Genomic DNA, 14,822 nt, shown 5'->3' on the forward strand with positions numbered 1-14,822 from the left:
TCATGAAACGCAACTGAAGTCGGGAAGACAGTGAGCGCGGACCAACCAACGCCCCAACTCCCAATGGAAGCCTCGTGCCGCGGGAGACCTGCCCCAAAAGGTTCCCCAGAGCCTCCAGCAAACCCCAAATATAGCGGCTAAGCCCCGCTATTTGTCCCACACAAGGGAGACCCTTACCCCCTTCGAGCGGTGCCTGGCTGCGGTGGAGGGGGAAGTTGGAGATGCCTGCCCTATGCCTGCGCCAGCCTAGAACAATTTGGACATTGGGGACCTCGTCCAATCTCCGCGTGTCGCGAACCGAACCCAGATCCCTCCCCGTCCTCGAACGATGCCTCCAACTCGCCGACGAGCTGAAAGACTGAAAGATTACGTCCTTTCCGATGGCGCCGGGCACAGAACCCCGATTTACACAAGCTTCTTCTCCTCCAAGTTCCCAGTCCGTGAATCTATAGTCAACAACATCACCGCCATCCCGACCGACGACATCTTTGTCAACCAACGCCTTCTTGGATATAACACCACCCGCTTTCTTTGTCGTCGTCTCAACTCCCGACCAACTTGAACGCCGCGCGGCGCTTACACATCAACAGTTCAGACAACAATCCTACCTACAACTACGCTTCGTATTCTATATCCCATTTTCCAACCGACTATATATCGATACCCGACACCATACTCTGCAATTGTAATCGTTACTGTATCTATACACTATCATGGGCCTGTTCGCAAAAAAGAAGCACAGCCACGAAGAGGGCGACTCCGAGACGCATTCCCCATCTCCCAATACGCACCTCGGTGCCCCCGAAATCACGTTCGTCCGTACCGATACGTTTACCGAGGAGACGATTTTTCCTCCTGCGAGCCCTATAACCGAGAATGATGCCGACCACGACTCGCACCTGTCCCCCGAGACGGCATCAGGAACGCCAGCAAGGGGTCGCCTTAGTCTGGACGTCTTCCGCAGCAATCGCAGTCGTAGTCAATCTATGAGCAGCAACCCCAAGAGCCCAACCGTTGCCAGGCGCATGTCACGATTCCATTTACACCGTAGCCCAGTGAGCTCCGAGAATGTGCCTCAGGATCTGCCGCCCGTGCCTGCTATTGTGGTTCCCGAAGGCGATGAAGATAAGGAGGGCAAAGAGGCTCAATGGGAGAAGCGCGCAACCATGTTGGCACGCAAAAACTCCGAGGCTCGCAGTCGCCCAGGAACCCGTCCGGCTAGCCCTACCCGCAGCGTTAGTAACGACTTTGCCCGTATGCGCCTTGGGAGTGTCAGTGGCCCTGCCGAAGCGGAAGAATGGCCTTTGAAGAACGAACCTGGGCCTGTCGCGCCTCCTCCGCCTGTAACCAAAGCTGTTTCGTCTAAAGCTATTGATGAAGATATCCAGCAGGCCATCAAGTTGCATGAAGAAGGAAACTTGGAGGAGTCCACTGCTCTATTTGGAAAACTGGCTGACCCGGAAGGGGCAAATAATCCCCTAAGCCAAGTTCTGTACGGCCTTGCTTTGCGGTATGTGCCTCCTTATCTCTTCCGCTCCGGTGTTCCATCCGTCTCTTGTGCTTGTTCGTAAGGCAGTGATCCGAGTGTGTTGCCCAGGATGTTCTGTTGCGTCTGTTGCGGCAATGGCTCTGTGACACATGACAACTGTATACGGGTGTATCTGTCCATCGCTAACGCGAATGCAGGCACGGATGGGGATGTGCCCCTGACGCAGCCAAAGCCGTGACATACCTCTCAGCAGCAGCCTCAAACGCCGCCGAAATCGAACAACTCGCTCTCCAGGCTGGGCTCAAGAAGGGCGGCGCAGCCAAAGGCGAGCTCGTCCTGGCCATATTTGAACTGGCAAATTGTTTCCGTCATGGCTGGGGTATTCCTAAAGACCCGATAGCCGCGAAACAATACTACGAGACAGCGGCGAATTTGGGAGATTCCGGTACGTCTCCCCCGAGCACCTGTTTCTAATGGTGGGCTAACACAGTTACCATGAAAAGACGCCATGAACGAAGTAGCATGGTGCTACCTGGAAGGATTCGGCACCAAAAAGGACAAAGTTAGTATTGCACACATCAACACGCCATCATCTGCGAACCACAATGTTTTCCTTTTCCCCGGACCAGCCTTGTGGGCTCTGGCTTTCTTGTACAACTATTGGGCATCAATGAGGCTTGGTCAGCAGGGCAATTCGGAGGGGAGATTCACCTCGGTTGACCGTTTCAAAGAGATATATCACACATAAGGCTGACCAACAACTCTCACTATCAGTACACCGCCGCAAAATATTACCGCCTGGCGGAGAAGAACGGAAACAAGATCATGGGTAATACATGGTAAGCGCTTTCATCTATTTTTTGCCCAGCATCAACCGCCTTCTTTCCCACCAACAACACCCCGACGCAACCCAATGACGACGGTTACCGAGTATCGGGACATTGCGAAGCCGCAAGCAGGGTCTCTCAGAAATGACTTGGGGACTGGCAATGTGACAGGGTGCTAGTACTTCCCTGGGTCATCAACGACCAAGCAACTCTGCTCGCCCTGTTTCTCACATGCTGTGGTGTTGTGCATTGCTTTTTGGCAGTCTCCTCTCAGCCGCCTCCTGAGGGAGTATCAGGTTGAATCCTGGGACAGCCAAGTTGGGTCTAAAATTGGACCTTCAACGTTAATCGGCAGCCGAGCACATCACTCCGTTTTCTCTTTCCATTCACGCAGATTCACTCTTTTCCGGACTCTAACACTTGCTTCCCACCCCCTTCCGTTTCACACCACGACCACAGTAACTAACCCATCGTCGTACACTAGGATCTGGAAGGAAAAGTATGACCCGGGAAAAAAGAAGTAAAGGGAGGGGGGTCCAATTATTCATCGGGATGTTTTGAACATTCAAAAGGGCAGGGAAAAGGGAAGGCGAGAACAGGGTTACCGTGCGAAAAGAGCCCAAAAACCTGTTCTAGACACTTGATCTCTGTGCTATCTATGGTCCCAACGGCCGGATCTGAAACAGCCAGCCAGTCAGTCAGTCAGTCAGTCAGTCAGTCAACGAGCGTTAGGTAGGCAGCGTTGGTTTTTTATTTTTGGTTTACAATTACCAGGAGGAAATGATATCCCATAACATATATCAAATACAAATAGTATCAATGACAACGTTCACGGCCATGACCCGTGTCAAGGCCAACCAGCAACTCGGCAACAGCAACCGCAGTTCAACCACATGGTCTCGTGTGGTTTGCGGTGTCAGACACTGCAAAGGGTGCAGGATCGGGAAGGATCAGGATCAGGATCAGGATCGCCCGGAATCCGGAGCTCGTGCTCGATCTCCTTTCCCAGCCATGCCATCGGTCGTCGTGCCTGCTATTTCCTTCACTTCGGTCTAGTCCCCGAATACCTACCTACCAGGAACCCACGCGTGTGTCGTAGATCCCTGCTGGAGTATGGGATAGTGGGTAAGGTATGATAGGTACGTGATGGAAGTCTAGATTCCATGTTATGTTCACGTGTGGTTTTTAAACAGCGATGTATCTATGTATATCTTTCTGCGCGAGCAAGAGAAGGTTTACCGGCCTCTCTATTTACGAACGACACTTGAAAATGATTTTCACACCTTCCCAGCCTCCAGCCTTCTCCTTTCCAAAGAAAACAAAAAGACATTGCTTGGTCCCGCCTGGCAGTCCTTGTGACGTTTGGCGGATGGCGATGCCATGATATTCCATGCTGGGTCGTGTGGCCCAACAAAGATCAATATCTACCTACCTACTACCATTCCCGCCACTCAACACAGGAGGCTCTACAACAAAAAAAGGAAGAGGTTGAACGTTTGTTTACTACACGTCTGTCGTTGGATTTCCTTCACTCCCGGTCCGGGTCCGGGTCAAGTATCCGGAGAAGTGCAGTGAAGGGTTGCAGTACTGCGGCTCGCGAATCGATCGAACGGTAGATCAATGAGGATGAGAGAAGATGGGGAGGCGGGTGTAGGATTGCATGTGTCATTTGTCAAATGTCAAATGTTTATGCAACCACTTTGGGAGTCTTCTTGTTGAAAAGATTGAGGGATGAGGATGGACAGGGTAGAATTCGTGGGTATTGAGTAGTAAAGGTGGTAGGTATTGTCCACAATGTAGAATAAATTGGAGGTCGAGATAGCATGCAATGTGAGGTTGCTTTTGTCCATAATCGTAGGCATCTGTGGTATCTTCATGGGTTACCTTAGATACCGTAGAGTGTCATCGTTGAGGATCATTTTGTCGTTGTCATTGTTATTGTTGTTTTCGGTTTCGGTTGTTATCCTTGTGTTGCTGCCGTTACCGTTGCCATTACCGTTGCCATTACCGTCAGTCATTGTTGTTTTTATCTCCGGATACCACCATGAGCAATATCAAGGATTCTATCACTTCTCAGATCTATTTTTTTTCCTTTCCTCAGAACATATGATTCCCCATCATGATCCATCGTGATCCATGTGATCCATGTGATCCATGATGATGATCCATCCCCAACCTCTTCATTTTTCTCTCACGACTGACTGCTGCTGCGAAGCATCCGCATCTTGAAACTCTGAAACATCAACTGTGGATTGGAACAAATTTTTCTCGGCTCCCATTCCGGGCACTGCCACTGACTGCGCTCCATTCCTGACCCAACCAAACCTCCCAAAACCTGAAACGTCGTTTCAGATTATTTTTTCTTGTCTGCAGCTGCATTGCATAAGTGCATGCATATGCCGACCCCTTAAACCGCTACGCTACGCTAAAACATCCCACATTCCCACTCAGGCTTCAGCCCACTCACCCACCCAACGGGCAGCCCACCGCAGCGTATGCAAGTCGTAAGAACTTCACGATTCAAGGTCCGCTAACGACTGCAAGGAAATCTCTTTTCGTCTTTGGTTCCGTGCTTTGCTGTCCCGATTGAACGGGCAAGAGCCAGTGAAGATTCAAAGAATGTCCAAGACTTGATGTTGCTTTGCATATGTAAGGGTTTTCCTTTTTTCTTTCAAGATACAGAGGCTGAAGAGGTTCGCTGTGAAGACTCGGTGGTTGATCACTTCCGATGCGATATGCAACTGCCTTACCCGTCATTCTGGGTCGGCTGGGTCGGTCGGTTTCCCGATTCCCGCCATGTGGTGGACTGGTGGTGTGGTGTGGTCCGAGGTGCCCGGTGCGATGCCCGGTGCCGGGCGTTTCGATGTGTGGTGATTACAGTGGTGAGTGGTGATGTGGTTCGTTCAGTGATCGAATCGGTTCCGGTTCCGACTGTTGATACCCATATGATCAGTCGTCTGATATCAAACGACAAACGGCTGAGTCGGTGCCGATTACATGTTTGTCTGTTGGTATCTCTAGTTGGGGCTTTGCCGGCCGAGGTCCCCGCGCCCGCACCGCACATATCCACAAAACAACTCCGGTAAGCACGGCGGCGGATCCGACCCGTGATGTTTGCAAAGGTGGATGTTGGGGTTCGGCTGTGGTCGGAGTAATGTGGACGGAGGAGAATGCCGGAACGGTGCAGTGGAGATGCCCTGCAGACGAGAAAACGGAGGAGGGGTCCAGTTCTTTCGTAAGCCGTTAAACTAGATGCAGGTTTATGCCCGGTGTATGATTCGCTGTTGTTACAAAGCTTGGAGGGGCTGAGGGGCTGCTGCAGATTTCTTACGTTAGCTCATGTGGTTATGTAGTTATTTCCGCAAAGAAATCCAGAATGTCGTCTGCAGAGGCATCGATTCTGTCATTGCGTGGGGACGGGATTGCAGTGCAGTGGGTGAAAAGCAACGGAGTGTTTGCTCGTGAGAGCAGAGAGGGCTCTTGGTCGGAATGCCCTCGCTCGAGTTGGTCGCTTGATCGGCAAAAGCTTTGACCAACCGAGCTTTTTGTGCACCCCCCCTCCCCCCTACCCCCATGTTGTTTACTTGCCCCTTTTTCTGGTCTTTGTCTATCATCGCCCATGCTCCCTGGGCGCTAGAGTACGCAATCTCAGAGACGACAACATGGTCTGTAGTTCACAGTTTGACATCTTCTGACCGAATACCCTCAAATCTGCTCCCGTTCAAGTAGTACATGCGGTCATCTCTCCCACTCTGTTTGACACACTCATCTATGTTATGATCATGCATTCACTCAGCTGCGGTCGCTAACGCGAATCATGTCGTCTCGACCACGGTGACGCAGCTCGGTCCGGATGTTAAACCACTTCTTCGGCTTAAGTTTCCTCTTGTTTTGGAAGTCATCGCCGGGTTTGGGAGGTTGTTGTGCTAGAGGCGTCGGTGATACAATCGCGGTAAGACTGCGTTTGTTTTCGTACTGCTGCCGTACAGAGAATCTAGTCGTATAGCTTTATACGGCAAAGCTCGAGCCACTTTTCACATGCACCGTACAGCCATCTGCACCCCCCTTATACTGCGATGTCAATTGTCGCTTCGTTTGCGACGATAGGGTGCTTATAGGGGGTTATAGCGGGTTGAGCGTCGCACGCATACGCTGAGCCCCTGGAGTTATAGGGTGCAGCAGATTACTGTACGGTATTGACTATATTTTCGAGTATGTATACATTTTGTCGTTTTATACGATTATGCCGAAAAATGTACGGTTTTTTGGCCATATATAACCCTAACCCGGGCAAGGCTATACGAGGCTAACATAAGGGGGTCGCAGATTGCATTTTCTCACGGCAACCGACCAAACGATACCACTTTTGTACGGTTTTCGTACAAAAACAGTCGTACAGACCCCTTTATACGACAACCGTACGAAAACAAACGCAGTCTAAAGGTCTCAGACCGAGCTCTGCGTTGCAAAGAGCCTGGTCTTTCGTGAAAGAATCTTCCAACCATCACCACATACCACCAGACCTTCAGGTCCAAGCTCGCTCATCGGATGCCAGTGGCGCCTCTCAACATGCACTCTCTCACGGCACATTCTGCGAGAGAAAGATTGGAGAACATCCGATGGAATGTCTCGCTTCCTTCGATTGCGTCCATGCAAAATCCACTTTCTGCTCGGTACCACCTGCTCTTCTTGTCAGAGTCAAGCTTCTCGAACGAAAAAAGGATCTCCCTTGACGGATAACGGGAGTGAAGCCTCAGCGGCCCAGCCAAGTCCTGCGGTACGCCGTACGCCGTCTCGTAGTCGTATGTCTCCGTGCTTCGGTGACACCGAGACACACCGTACTAACACCGCGGTGCCCTTGCTGTGACCTTCCTGTGTGAAGCGCTAGCTAGACCTGGAAGTCCTGGGGAGAGAACGGGGGAAAGGTTTTCTTGTTGTTCTCCTTGGTTCTGGCCAGACGTAGTAGCGCTACAGTCGAAGTACGTAGCGATAACGACTCGCGGCTCACGAGAGTGTTGAAAGCGCCTGAGGGAAGGAGCTGAAGGAATGGAAGACAGCAGGTAGAACCTGAGGTAATCTTGCCGCTGCGGGAGGGAGTGCGGCGGCAAAGGCGGCAGTCTCTATCCTTCATTGCTGTCACACAACATAGCCAGTAGTCCTGTGATATGAAGAGGACTGTCTTTGTATTGTCCACCTTCGCGAGTTGGTATTGCCGTGGTTTTACAGACCCCCTTACTCGCGAGTTAGGTGAGAGTTCTAACAAAGTCAGTATGCAACCTTGGGTAAAACGATGTAAAGGGTAAAGGCACAATAGCGGCTGAGAAATAGATACCCTCCGGTCCTTGTTGGCTAGGTATACTCAGCCGGATACGAGGCAGAGATAGATGTACGACAACAATCCCCCCATGGACCAAGGCCCACGAGACTGGAAGGTCGGGTATGACATGACATTGGGCAATGGTTCGGACACAAGGCGTGCGTGCCGTCACAACAATAAGGCCCTGGAGACTGGATTGATGATGAACCTATGATGAATGGCTTGGATCTTCCCTTGCGTCCCTCAAGCGAGAGGGCATCGCTTACAAGGGTATACGGGCTTCTGAGGCTGAACGAACGGTTCGAGGACGCCGAGTTATGCTGTTCGGTCAGTGGCCAAGGAGAGAAAGCAATGACTTATCAACGACCCGTCGACGGGTTTGCCCGTGTTTCCTGCATCATGAATGATCATTCGGGCCCGAATCTCCCGTCGGTCTCATTCCTCCATGTGGCTGGAAAGAAGCCTTGACGCCAAACCTGCAAAGAATGGGATGCAATGTCTCTCCTTCAAGCTCAGCCGCGCGTGTGTTTGTGTGTGCTTAGTGACGGTGGAAAACTGACGCCGGAACTTCCCTGTGTCCGATATTTTTCCCAGTCTCTTTCCTTTCTCCAAAGTTAAGTTAGGTAGGTAGGTAGATACACCGTGACGGAAACCCGCAGACTCGGTCCACTGTAACGCAACAGCACGTATGTTTGAGATTGAGGGAGCACAACGTCCACAATTTGGGGGGACTATGTAAGGTAGAGGTAGGTTTCATCTTGTGCTTTTCCACTTACCATTACAAGCGCTGCATGTCTAATGACTAGTATCATCTCAGACAACTTGTTCTCCCATTCCTTCCATGAGTCTTCCTTGCTTCCTTGCTTCGGTTTGATCAGCCCCCAGGTCAGCTTCGGGCTTGGGCGCGAGATGATGTCGGATCGGATGTCCCGTATTGGTTCCTGTTGGGCTGGGTTGGCCATCACAATTCGATTACCAAGATGGGGGAAGACGTTCGCGAATTCAGTTGATGATGAATGGAACATGGAACATTAACCCCCGCGCGCGCGACCGCTTGGCCCGCTGGCCGACCTCACCTTACGAGGCAGACGGCAAGGCCAAAGGGGGGGGGGGGGGGGGGGGGGGGGGGGTCGGATATACCTGACCTGACCTGACCTAGCCCGACCGTGCTGACGACCCAAACTGAGGCCCGCGCCGTGACAATGGGACAATGGGACAATGTCGTACCTAGGGCTAGGACAATGATGAAGGTGGAAGGCCGGGATTCAATCCCAACCAATCAAATCCCCATTGCTGCCCAATCGCCTTGCTCGCCTTGTGGTTTCAATACTTTCTCTTTTTTCTTTCCTTTTTTTTTTTTTTACCCCTTCCTTCCTTCCTCAATGTTGGTTATTTGTGTGCGTATGTGTATCTCAATCCCTTCGTCCCTTCCCTTTTGTGGCCTTACGAAAGGAACCGGGAGGAAGGAACGAACCAACCAACCCACCACTGAAAGCCCCTCCCAGATGGAAATGTGTGGTCACGCCACCCCTCTTAAGTCCTCAGCCCTCCAGAGGCTTCACGAGCACACAGGCACACAGGTTCCTGTCAGAACCCAAGGCAGACACTGCACCGGTGTGATTCAGTTACAACTCGCGATCGCGATCTCTACTGTCTTTCAATCGAATTGGCAAACCCCCAACTCTCTTTGGCCCAGTTCCTTCCAGTCTTCAATACCAACCCAAGGAACTCCCAAAAAAACTGTACCTTACACTTACCAATGAGTGATGCATTGTACCTTGCGTTCTTTCCGTTCCTTGCGTTAGGATAGAGCAACACTGCACAGCTTCATGGCACAAAAAGGTACGATGACACAACTAAGGCTGCAGTTCCTAGGCATTTATAATAATCGCGCGGGTGCGATCATATTCTCCTAATTCCCTATCTCTCCATTCGATTGAGTGTCATCCACCAAGACAGCTTCGGTTCAAGTTTCAACAACCGAGCCGATCAACCCCGGATTTTCCGCTCGCATTACAGTGGCTTCTGCAGAAGTGCAGAGAAGTTGATGAGGTAACAACCAAAGACAGGTAGATATGTAGTAGTCCTGTAAAAGAATGGAAGCAGAAAGTATGTAGAAACAAACGGCGGCACAACTCGGCTGGCAGGTTTGGTGCAACAGAAGGTTTTGTTTACTTTCTTTCTTCCATCATCGTATGTAACTGGCTGTCGAACTAACGTTGAAGTATGGCTCCTTGCATTGGCGTTGCATGCTTTCTGCTTTTGGCATCCGCTCCGCATCTGCCTGCATCGTGTGAGGGTGAGTGTGAATGTCGAACCTGCGCAAATGCGTGGGAACACTCTCCCTCCAAAATCCAAAATAAACCTGGACTGGGGGGATGACGGCACTAAGGCACTAACGAGTTAATTAATTGCATATGGCTACTTAGCATGGCAGCGTGGGATTGATACCTGAATGGATGAATTGGATCTGTTGTTGCTGGCAGACAGGCGGAGAAGATCGTGAATGGGTGAGATGGATGAAGATGGTGGGATGGTGTCGGACATTATTGGTTAGTTCTCTGGAAGAGGTACTTTATACTTACAAGAAGAACATCGAGACTACCAACCAACCTGCCCTTTTCGCTGTGCTGTCTTGACCTCTAGGCAAGGGAGTAAAAGAGATGGCAGAGCGGAAACAGCAACCGTGGACAAACAAGTGTTTAGTCTTCCAGTTAGAAAAAGTCAACCTGTGATTGTGATCAAAGAATGTGTAGATATCGAGGACTACCTAAAAACTGAGGGCACTGGTCTACCTTTGGTGGTGGTATGGTAATGGCATGGCGTGACACCATTCCCACACCCTCTCAACAACCAACCGACCAACCAACCGACCAACCAACCAACTAAACACCGAACCGGGTCAAACCTCTCATTCTTCCGGCTTGGAGACTTGGAAAAGTAGGTGCCGGTAAGCACCTGTGTTGGAGGTTCGGACAGTGATGAAAGCCTGTTCTAGTGTTTCTTCCACCCACCCTCCTTCTGTTCTAATAGAACAATCTTGGATGTCAAAGAGATGGCCGACCGACCGACGCTTTGGCAATACCTGGCCCGTCTCATGTATCCTGCGCCATCTCCCTATCTACCCATGACGACTGACGTAGCACCTTGTGCTGCGAAAAAGACTTGCGTGAGGGGGGAAAGTTGGGTATAGAGGTCTCAGACGGTGGTTGGTGGTGGCTTTGTACTACAGTGGGCGGATTGGATTCGTTCGTATAGCCAGCGGCACTCGAGATTCGATTGAGAGAAAGGGGTCTGGGCTTCAGACGCATTGAATGTTTCGCTATATGAACTTCGCTAACTAGCTACAAGATTGATTGTAGGAAACATTTGTGTGTTCGTTCCAATGAATGTCGGGTATAGACTTTTTGTTTTTCCTCCTCCTTCTGGCAGTGGCCGAAAAGCCTCTTTGAAAACCCACAGCCAGTCAGTTTCCGCGTCAATGTATGTTGTGTGTCTCAAGTCTGCATGTTGTAACCCGTTAGGCGGTTCTTGTGCCGCCGCCGCAAATGGCCCTCGTCGACATGACGGTCGCAGTTTCATGAGCGATCCGCAATCAATCCGAGATTCTTCTTCATGTCATTCATCCCTTTTCATTCATCCCAAGGCTCTGCCAGAGTTCATGATGGACAGAAGACCGAAGTTTCGTTCATAAAGAGTGTCGTAGATCGTAAGATAATACAAAGGAAAAGAGATTGTGTCGTTTAGACATGCAAGTCGCAACCGGTAAATCATCCTCGCCTGGTTTCCCGACAAGTAGATGACCCGTACAAGTGTTGCTGTGATATCCCAAAACCGCCATGAGAACCCCCTGAAATTTTTCGTGAGAAGAAAAGAAATGTATGTCCGAGAGACCGGGCCCAAATCCGCCAAAAAGTCTCACCCCCAGAAAAGTTCATTGTACAAGTGTAAGAATATTAGAAAGCGAGTATTCCATCGCCCCCCTCCAATTCAAATGTGTCCAAAAGAAATCAAGCCCGGGGATCGCCCCTTTTTCGCCATGTCCCGCCATGTCCCACCAAGCCAGCCTTTCGGCAAGGGTTACGCAGTAGACACCAGAAGATCGCTTGCGCCAATATCCAAAACAACACATTAATCGTTAGACAAGGGGGGAAAAAATCGCCAAAAACATCAAAGCCAAAAGCCAAAAAGCCAAAAAAGCAATGCTCGCCTGCTAAAATCGACCATAATCCAGAGAGTAAAAAAAGAATAGGAATGATGAACACAAAATAAGAAAGGAGTTTGAGCGTCCCGGGACCAGTGCGGGATCGCGAGAAGTCAAAACAGCTTTGGGTGCGTGAGCAGCAAAGGTCTGAGTGTGTCGCGAGAGCGGAGAAAGTGTATCAAAAGTAAAAAGCCGAAAGGATGGGAAGCCGGAAGACCCATATAGACCGGTGAAAAAGAAAAAGAAAACCCAAGGAACGCAATCTTAATCGGGTGCGTCATGACTGTGTCGTGCTGTCGTCGTGCTGTCGTTCCGAATGCCGTGTAATTGGTACTCGTCAATTCGTCGTCAAAGTTTTTTCGTCTCGTCTCGTCTCATTTTTTTATCTCATCATCATAACCGCATTACATTATGCCTCTGCCTCATTGCTCGCAGCAACTTGTTGGCTTTCAGCAACCATCTTCGCAAAGTCACGCACAACATCACGGGGGATCTTGTCCCATAGGAGTGACCGAGTGTAGACCTCGGCGGCAGAGTCCTTGTTGGCGGCAGCACGCATGCTGGCAAGCGCTTCGGCAAGATTGCGTCTGCCCTTGCTCGTGGACCTTTCGGCGGGAGCGTTTTGCAGGAAATCTTGCGAGCTGATGCCGTTGTATTGCGCGGCCGTCAACCCAAAGAGCTGCTCGTTGGTCTGTTGCTCGGTCGGCTGGGTCAAGGCGTCAGCCATCTCACCGAGCATCGAAGGTGCCACGCCATCCATGCCGGAGGCGGCGACTGGCAACGATGACCCGGTGTTTTGGGCCCAGCTGGAACCCGATGGCTGAGGAGCCATGGCCTCGAGACCGGAAGCGGCCTGAGGCAAGCCAGCGTCCTTGAGGACATTGTCGAGGAGGGTAGCGGATGCCACACGGATGTCCTCAGACACCCGGGGAATGCTAGGCGGCGATCGGTTGGAAAGAACGAAAGCGCCGACAAGGAACAGCATGAAAAGGAGTCCGCCCTGCGAAGGAGACTTCTCGCTCTCGGTAGAAAGGGAAACCTCGGACTTCTTGGTAGGAACGATCTGCAACTCTTGCTTGACCTCGGAAGGCTGCTGTTCCATGGTGAACTCGCCAAAGATGGGCATGTTATCCCAAGAGCCATCCATGGCCATGCCTTCCATCTCACCGTAGGCACCGGGGAAGCCGGACACGTTCGGACCGGCCGGCGGTGTCGACATTGCGGCGCTTTCGAGGGCTTGCACGTGGTTGGTCAGAACGTTGACCTTCTTGCGCAAATCGCCCGTCTCGATGGTGTGCTCGCGGATGATCTCCTCCTTCTCGTTCTTGAGCTCGCTAATGTACGCCTCGTAGCTCTGCTTCTCGCGGAGGAGCTGCTCCATCTCCCTTTGTAGGGCATTCATCTGCTCCTCCATGTTGGTGATGACCTCGGTGAAGTGCTTCTTCTCGTCCTCAAGACGCTCCGTGTGCTGCTTCTTGCGTTGCCTCGAGTCAAGACTGTTCGACGGGTCAGTATGGGATGGTCCAATCCGCAAGTACCTGGAAAAAGGGGTAAACGTACGCGGCCTGCCTGTTGCGCAACAGACGCTTTTGCTGCTTGAGCTCCTTGATCTCTTGCTCGTCGGTGGACTGGGCAATCAACTGGTCAATGTTGCTGAGGTTGCGCTCAGCAGGGATGTCGAAGCGCGCATTCTTCTTGCGGATGCCATCCCCCCGGCGCAGCTCGTTATGGGAGCGGATCAGCGGGGTAGTCGGCCTGTTGCGCTTGGCCATAGCCTGGTTCTTGAGCTCTTGGTTGATCCAATGCTCCTTGGGAGGCGACGCGGGAACGGCAGGAATGCCATGGTGGCCGAGCTGCTGGAACATGACGGCTTGGTTGTTGGGGTTGCTGAAGGGCGTCTGAGCCTGGACGGTAGCGGGCCTGAACAGAGGAACAGTCGATGACTCGTACTCGGCCTGCGGCAGTCCATCGAAGCTCTGAAGAGGGGTAGCGGCGCCCGAGCTCATCATGCCCCAGTGGTTCTGATACGTTGATTGCTGGTTCTGGTCCATCTGCATGAAGGGGTTGTTGTTGTGCTGACCGAAGAAGGGGTTGTTGGACGGGACGCTCTGCATCTCTACCGGAGGCCAGGAATCATCCGACTTGGGCGAGAACAAGGTAGTGGCCGAGACAGCAAACGAATCCCTCCTGCTATCGGTCAAGGGCGGCGACATCTCCAAAGCCGAGTTGAGGGTGCTCTGGTTGAGGATGTCATCGTCTAGGATCTCATCGTCATCGAAGAATTCCCGACCATGGCAGGAAGTGTCGACGTTCAACGGCGGTGTCCTGTAGTAGGAAGGCTGCTGGAAGGTTGCTGAGCCCATGGTGGGCTATGTGGGTGTGCTTGTGGTGGGGATAAACGAAGTGGTTGTTTCCTTGACTTGAAGCACTGCAATGCAAAACACGCAGCGAATCTTTACTCCTCCTAAAGTTTGTTGTTTCGTTGTGTGCGAACTTTCTGATATATGGCTGAGTCAGTGCCTGTGGCTGGGACGGCGAAGCGGTGAGGGCAGAAGCATGGAAAGCGGCTGCTTTATGTGTCTGGGTGGCCAAAGTCTGCAGTGGGAAGCCGGGAAGCAGGGCAAGGTGTGCGGGAAGACCCAGGTTCGGATCCGTCTGTCAGACACCTGAAGGGCTGTGTGTGGGTGGGTTGCGGTTGGGTTCAGAGGCAGTTGATGTTGCCTTGTGTGTGAAGGGGAAAATGAAGGATAGGTAAAAGAGCAATGAAGAACGAGAATTGCAAAGAGAGGGAGAAGACGAGGGGATGATATGATGTTGAAGGATAAGATGGAAGGTGAGGTGCGCAAGGTAGTTGATAAGAAATCTAGGCTTGGTAGTGGGGAAGAGAAAGCTGGGGTGGGAAGGTAAAGTGGAAGCCGTAGTCGGGATACACCACTATAGTACCAGGCCCCCCCAGGGTAGCACAGCCCAGGGAAGTAGCGAAAG

At 51.6% G+C, this 14,822-nt stretch overlaps 2 protein-coding genes across 2 annotated transcripts; one reads left to right on the forward strand and one right to left on the reverse strand.

Annotated features, from left to right (window-relative positions):
* The first annotated feature begins 538 nt into the window (after positions 1–538).
* B0H65DRAFT_62816 (uncharacterized protein) lies at positions 539–2,968 on the forward strand. The gene is made up of 5 exons (XM_062831180.1): positions 539–1,510; positions 1,687–1,934; positions 1,993–2,051; positions 2,264–2,328; positions 2,801–2,968. The coding sequence occupies exons 1-5, from the start codon at positions 714–716 to the stop codon at positions 2,838–2,840; spliced, it is 1,209 nt and encodes a 402-aa protein (XP_062687287.1). The 5' UTR covers positions 539–713; the 3' UTR covers positions 2,841–2,968.
* Positions 2,969–12,246: 9,278 nt separating this feature from the next.
* Positions 12,247–14,200, reverse strand: B0H65DRAFT_505740 (uncharacterized protein; the record flags this gene model as incomplete). Its single annotated transcript, XM_062828009.1, has 2 exons — positions 12,247–13,333; positions 13,398–14,200. 2 exons carry the CDS (start codon positions 14,198–14,200, stop codon positions 12,247–12,249), a joined length of 1,890 nt encoding a protein of 629 aa, XP_062687288.1.
* Positions 14,201–14,822: the final 622 nt, after the last annotated feature.

This window comes from Neurospora tetraspora (assembly GCF_033439725.1).
Source record: "Neurospora tetraspora strain CBS 560.94 chromosome Unknown B0H65scaffold_1, whole genome shotgun sequence".
NCBI lineage: Eukaryota > Fungi > Ascomycota > Sordariomycetes > Sordariales > Sordariaceae > Neurospora > Neurospora tetraspora.

What these genes read in the sequence shown, in the direction of transcription:
- B0H65DRAFT_62816 (XM_062831180.1), top strand. Translation starts at nt 714, where the DNA reads ATGGGCCTGTTCGCAAAAAAGAAGCACAGCCACGAAGAGGGCGACTCC. An exon ending in TCGGCACCAAAAAGGACAAA is followed by an intron (nt 2,052 to 2,263) that starts GTTAGTATTGCA and finishes TCTCACTATCAG; the next exon opens with TACACCGCCGCAAAATATTA. An exon ending in AAGATCATGGGTAATACATG is followed by an intron (nt 2,329 to 2,800) that starts GTAAGCGCTTTC and finishes GTCGTACACTAG; the next exon opens with GATCTGGAAGGAAAAGTATG.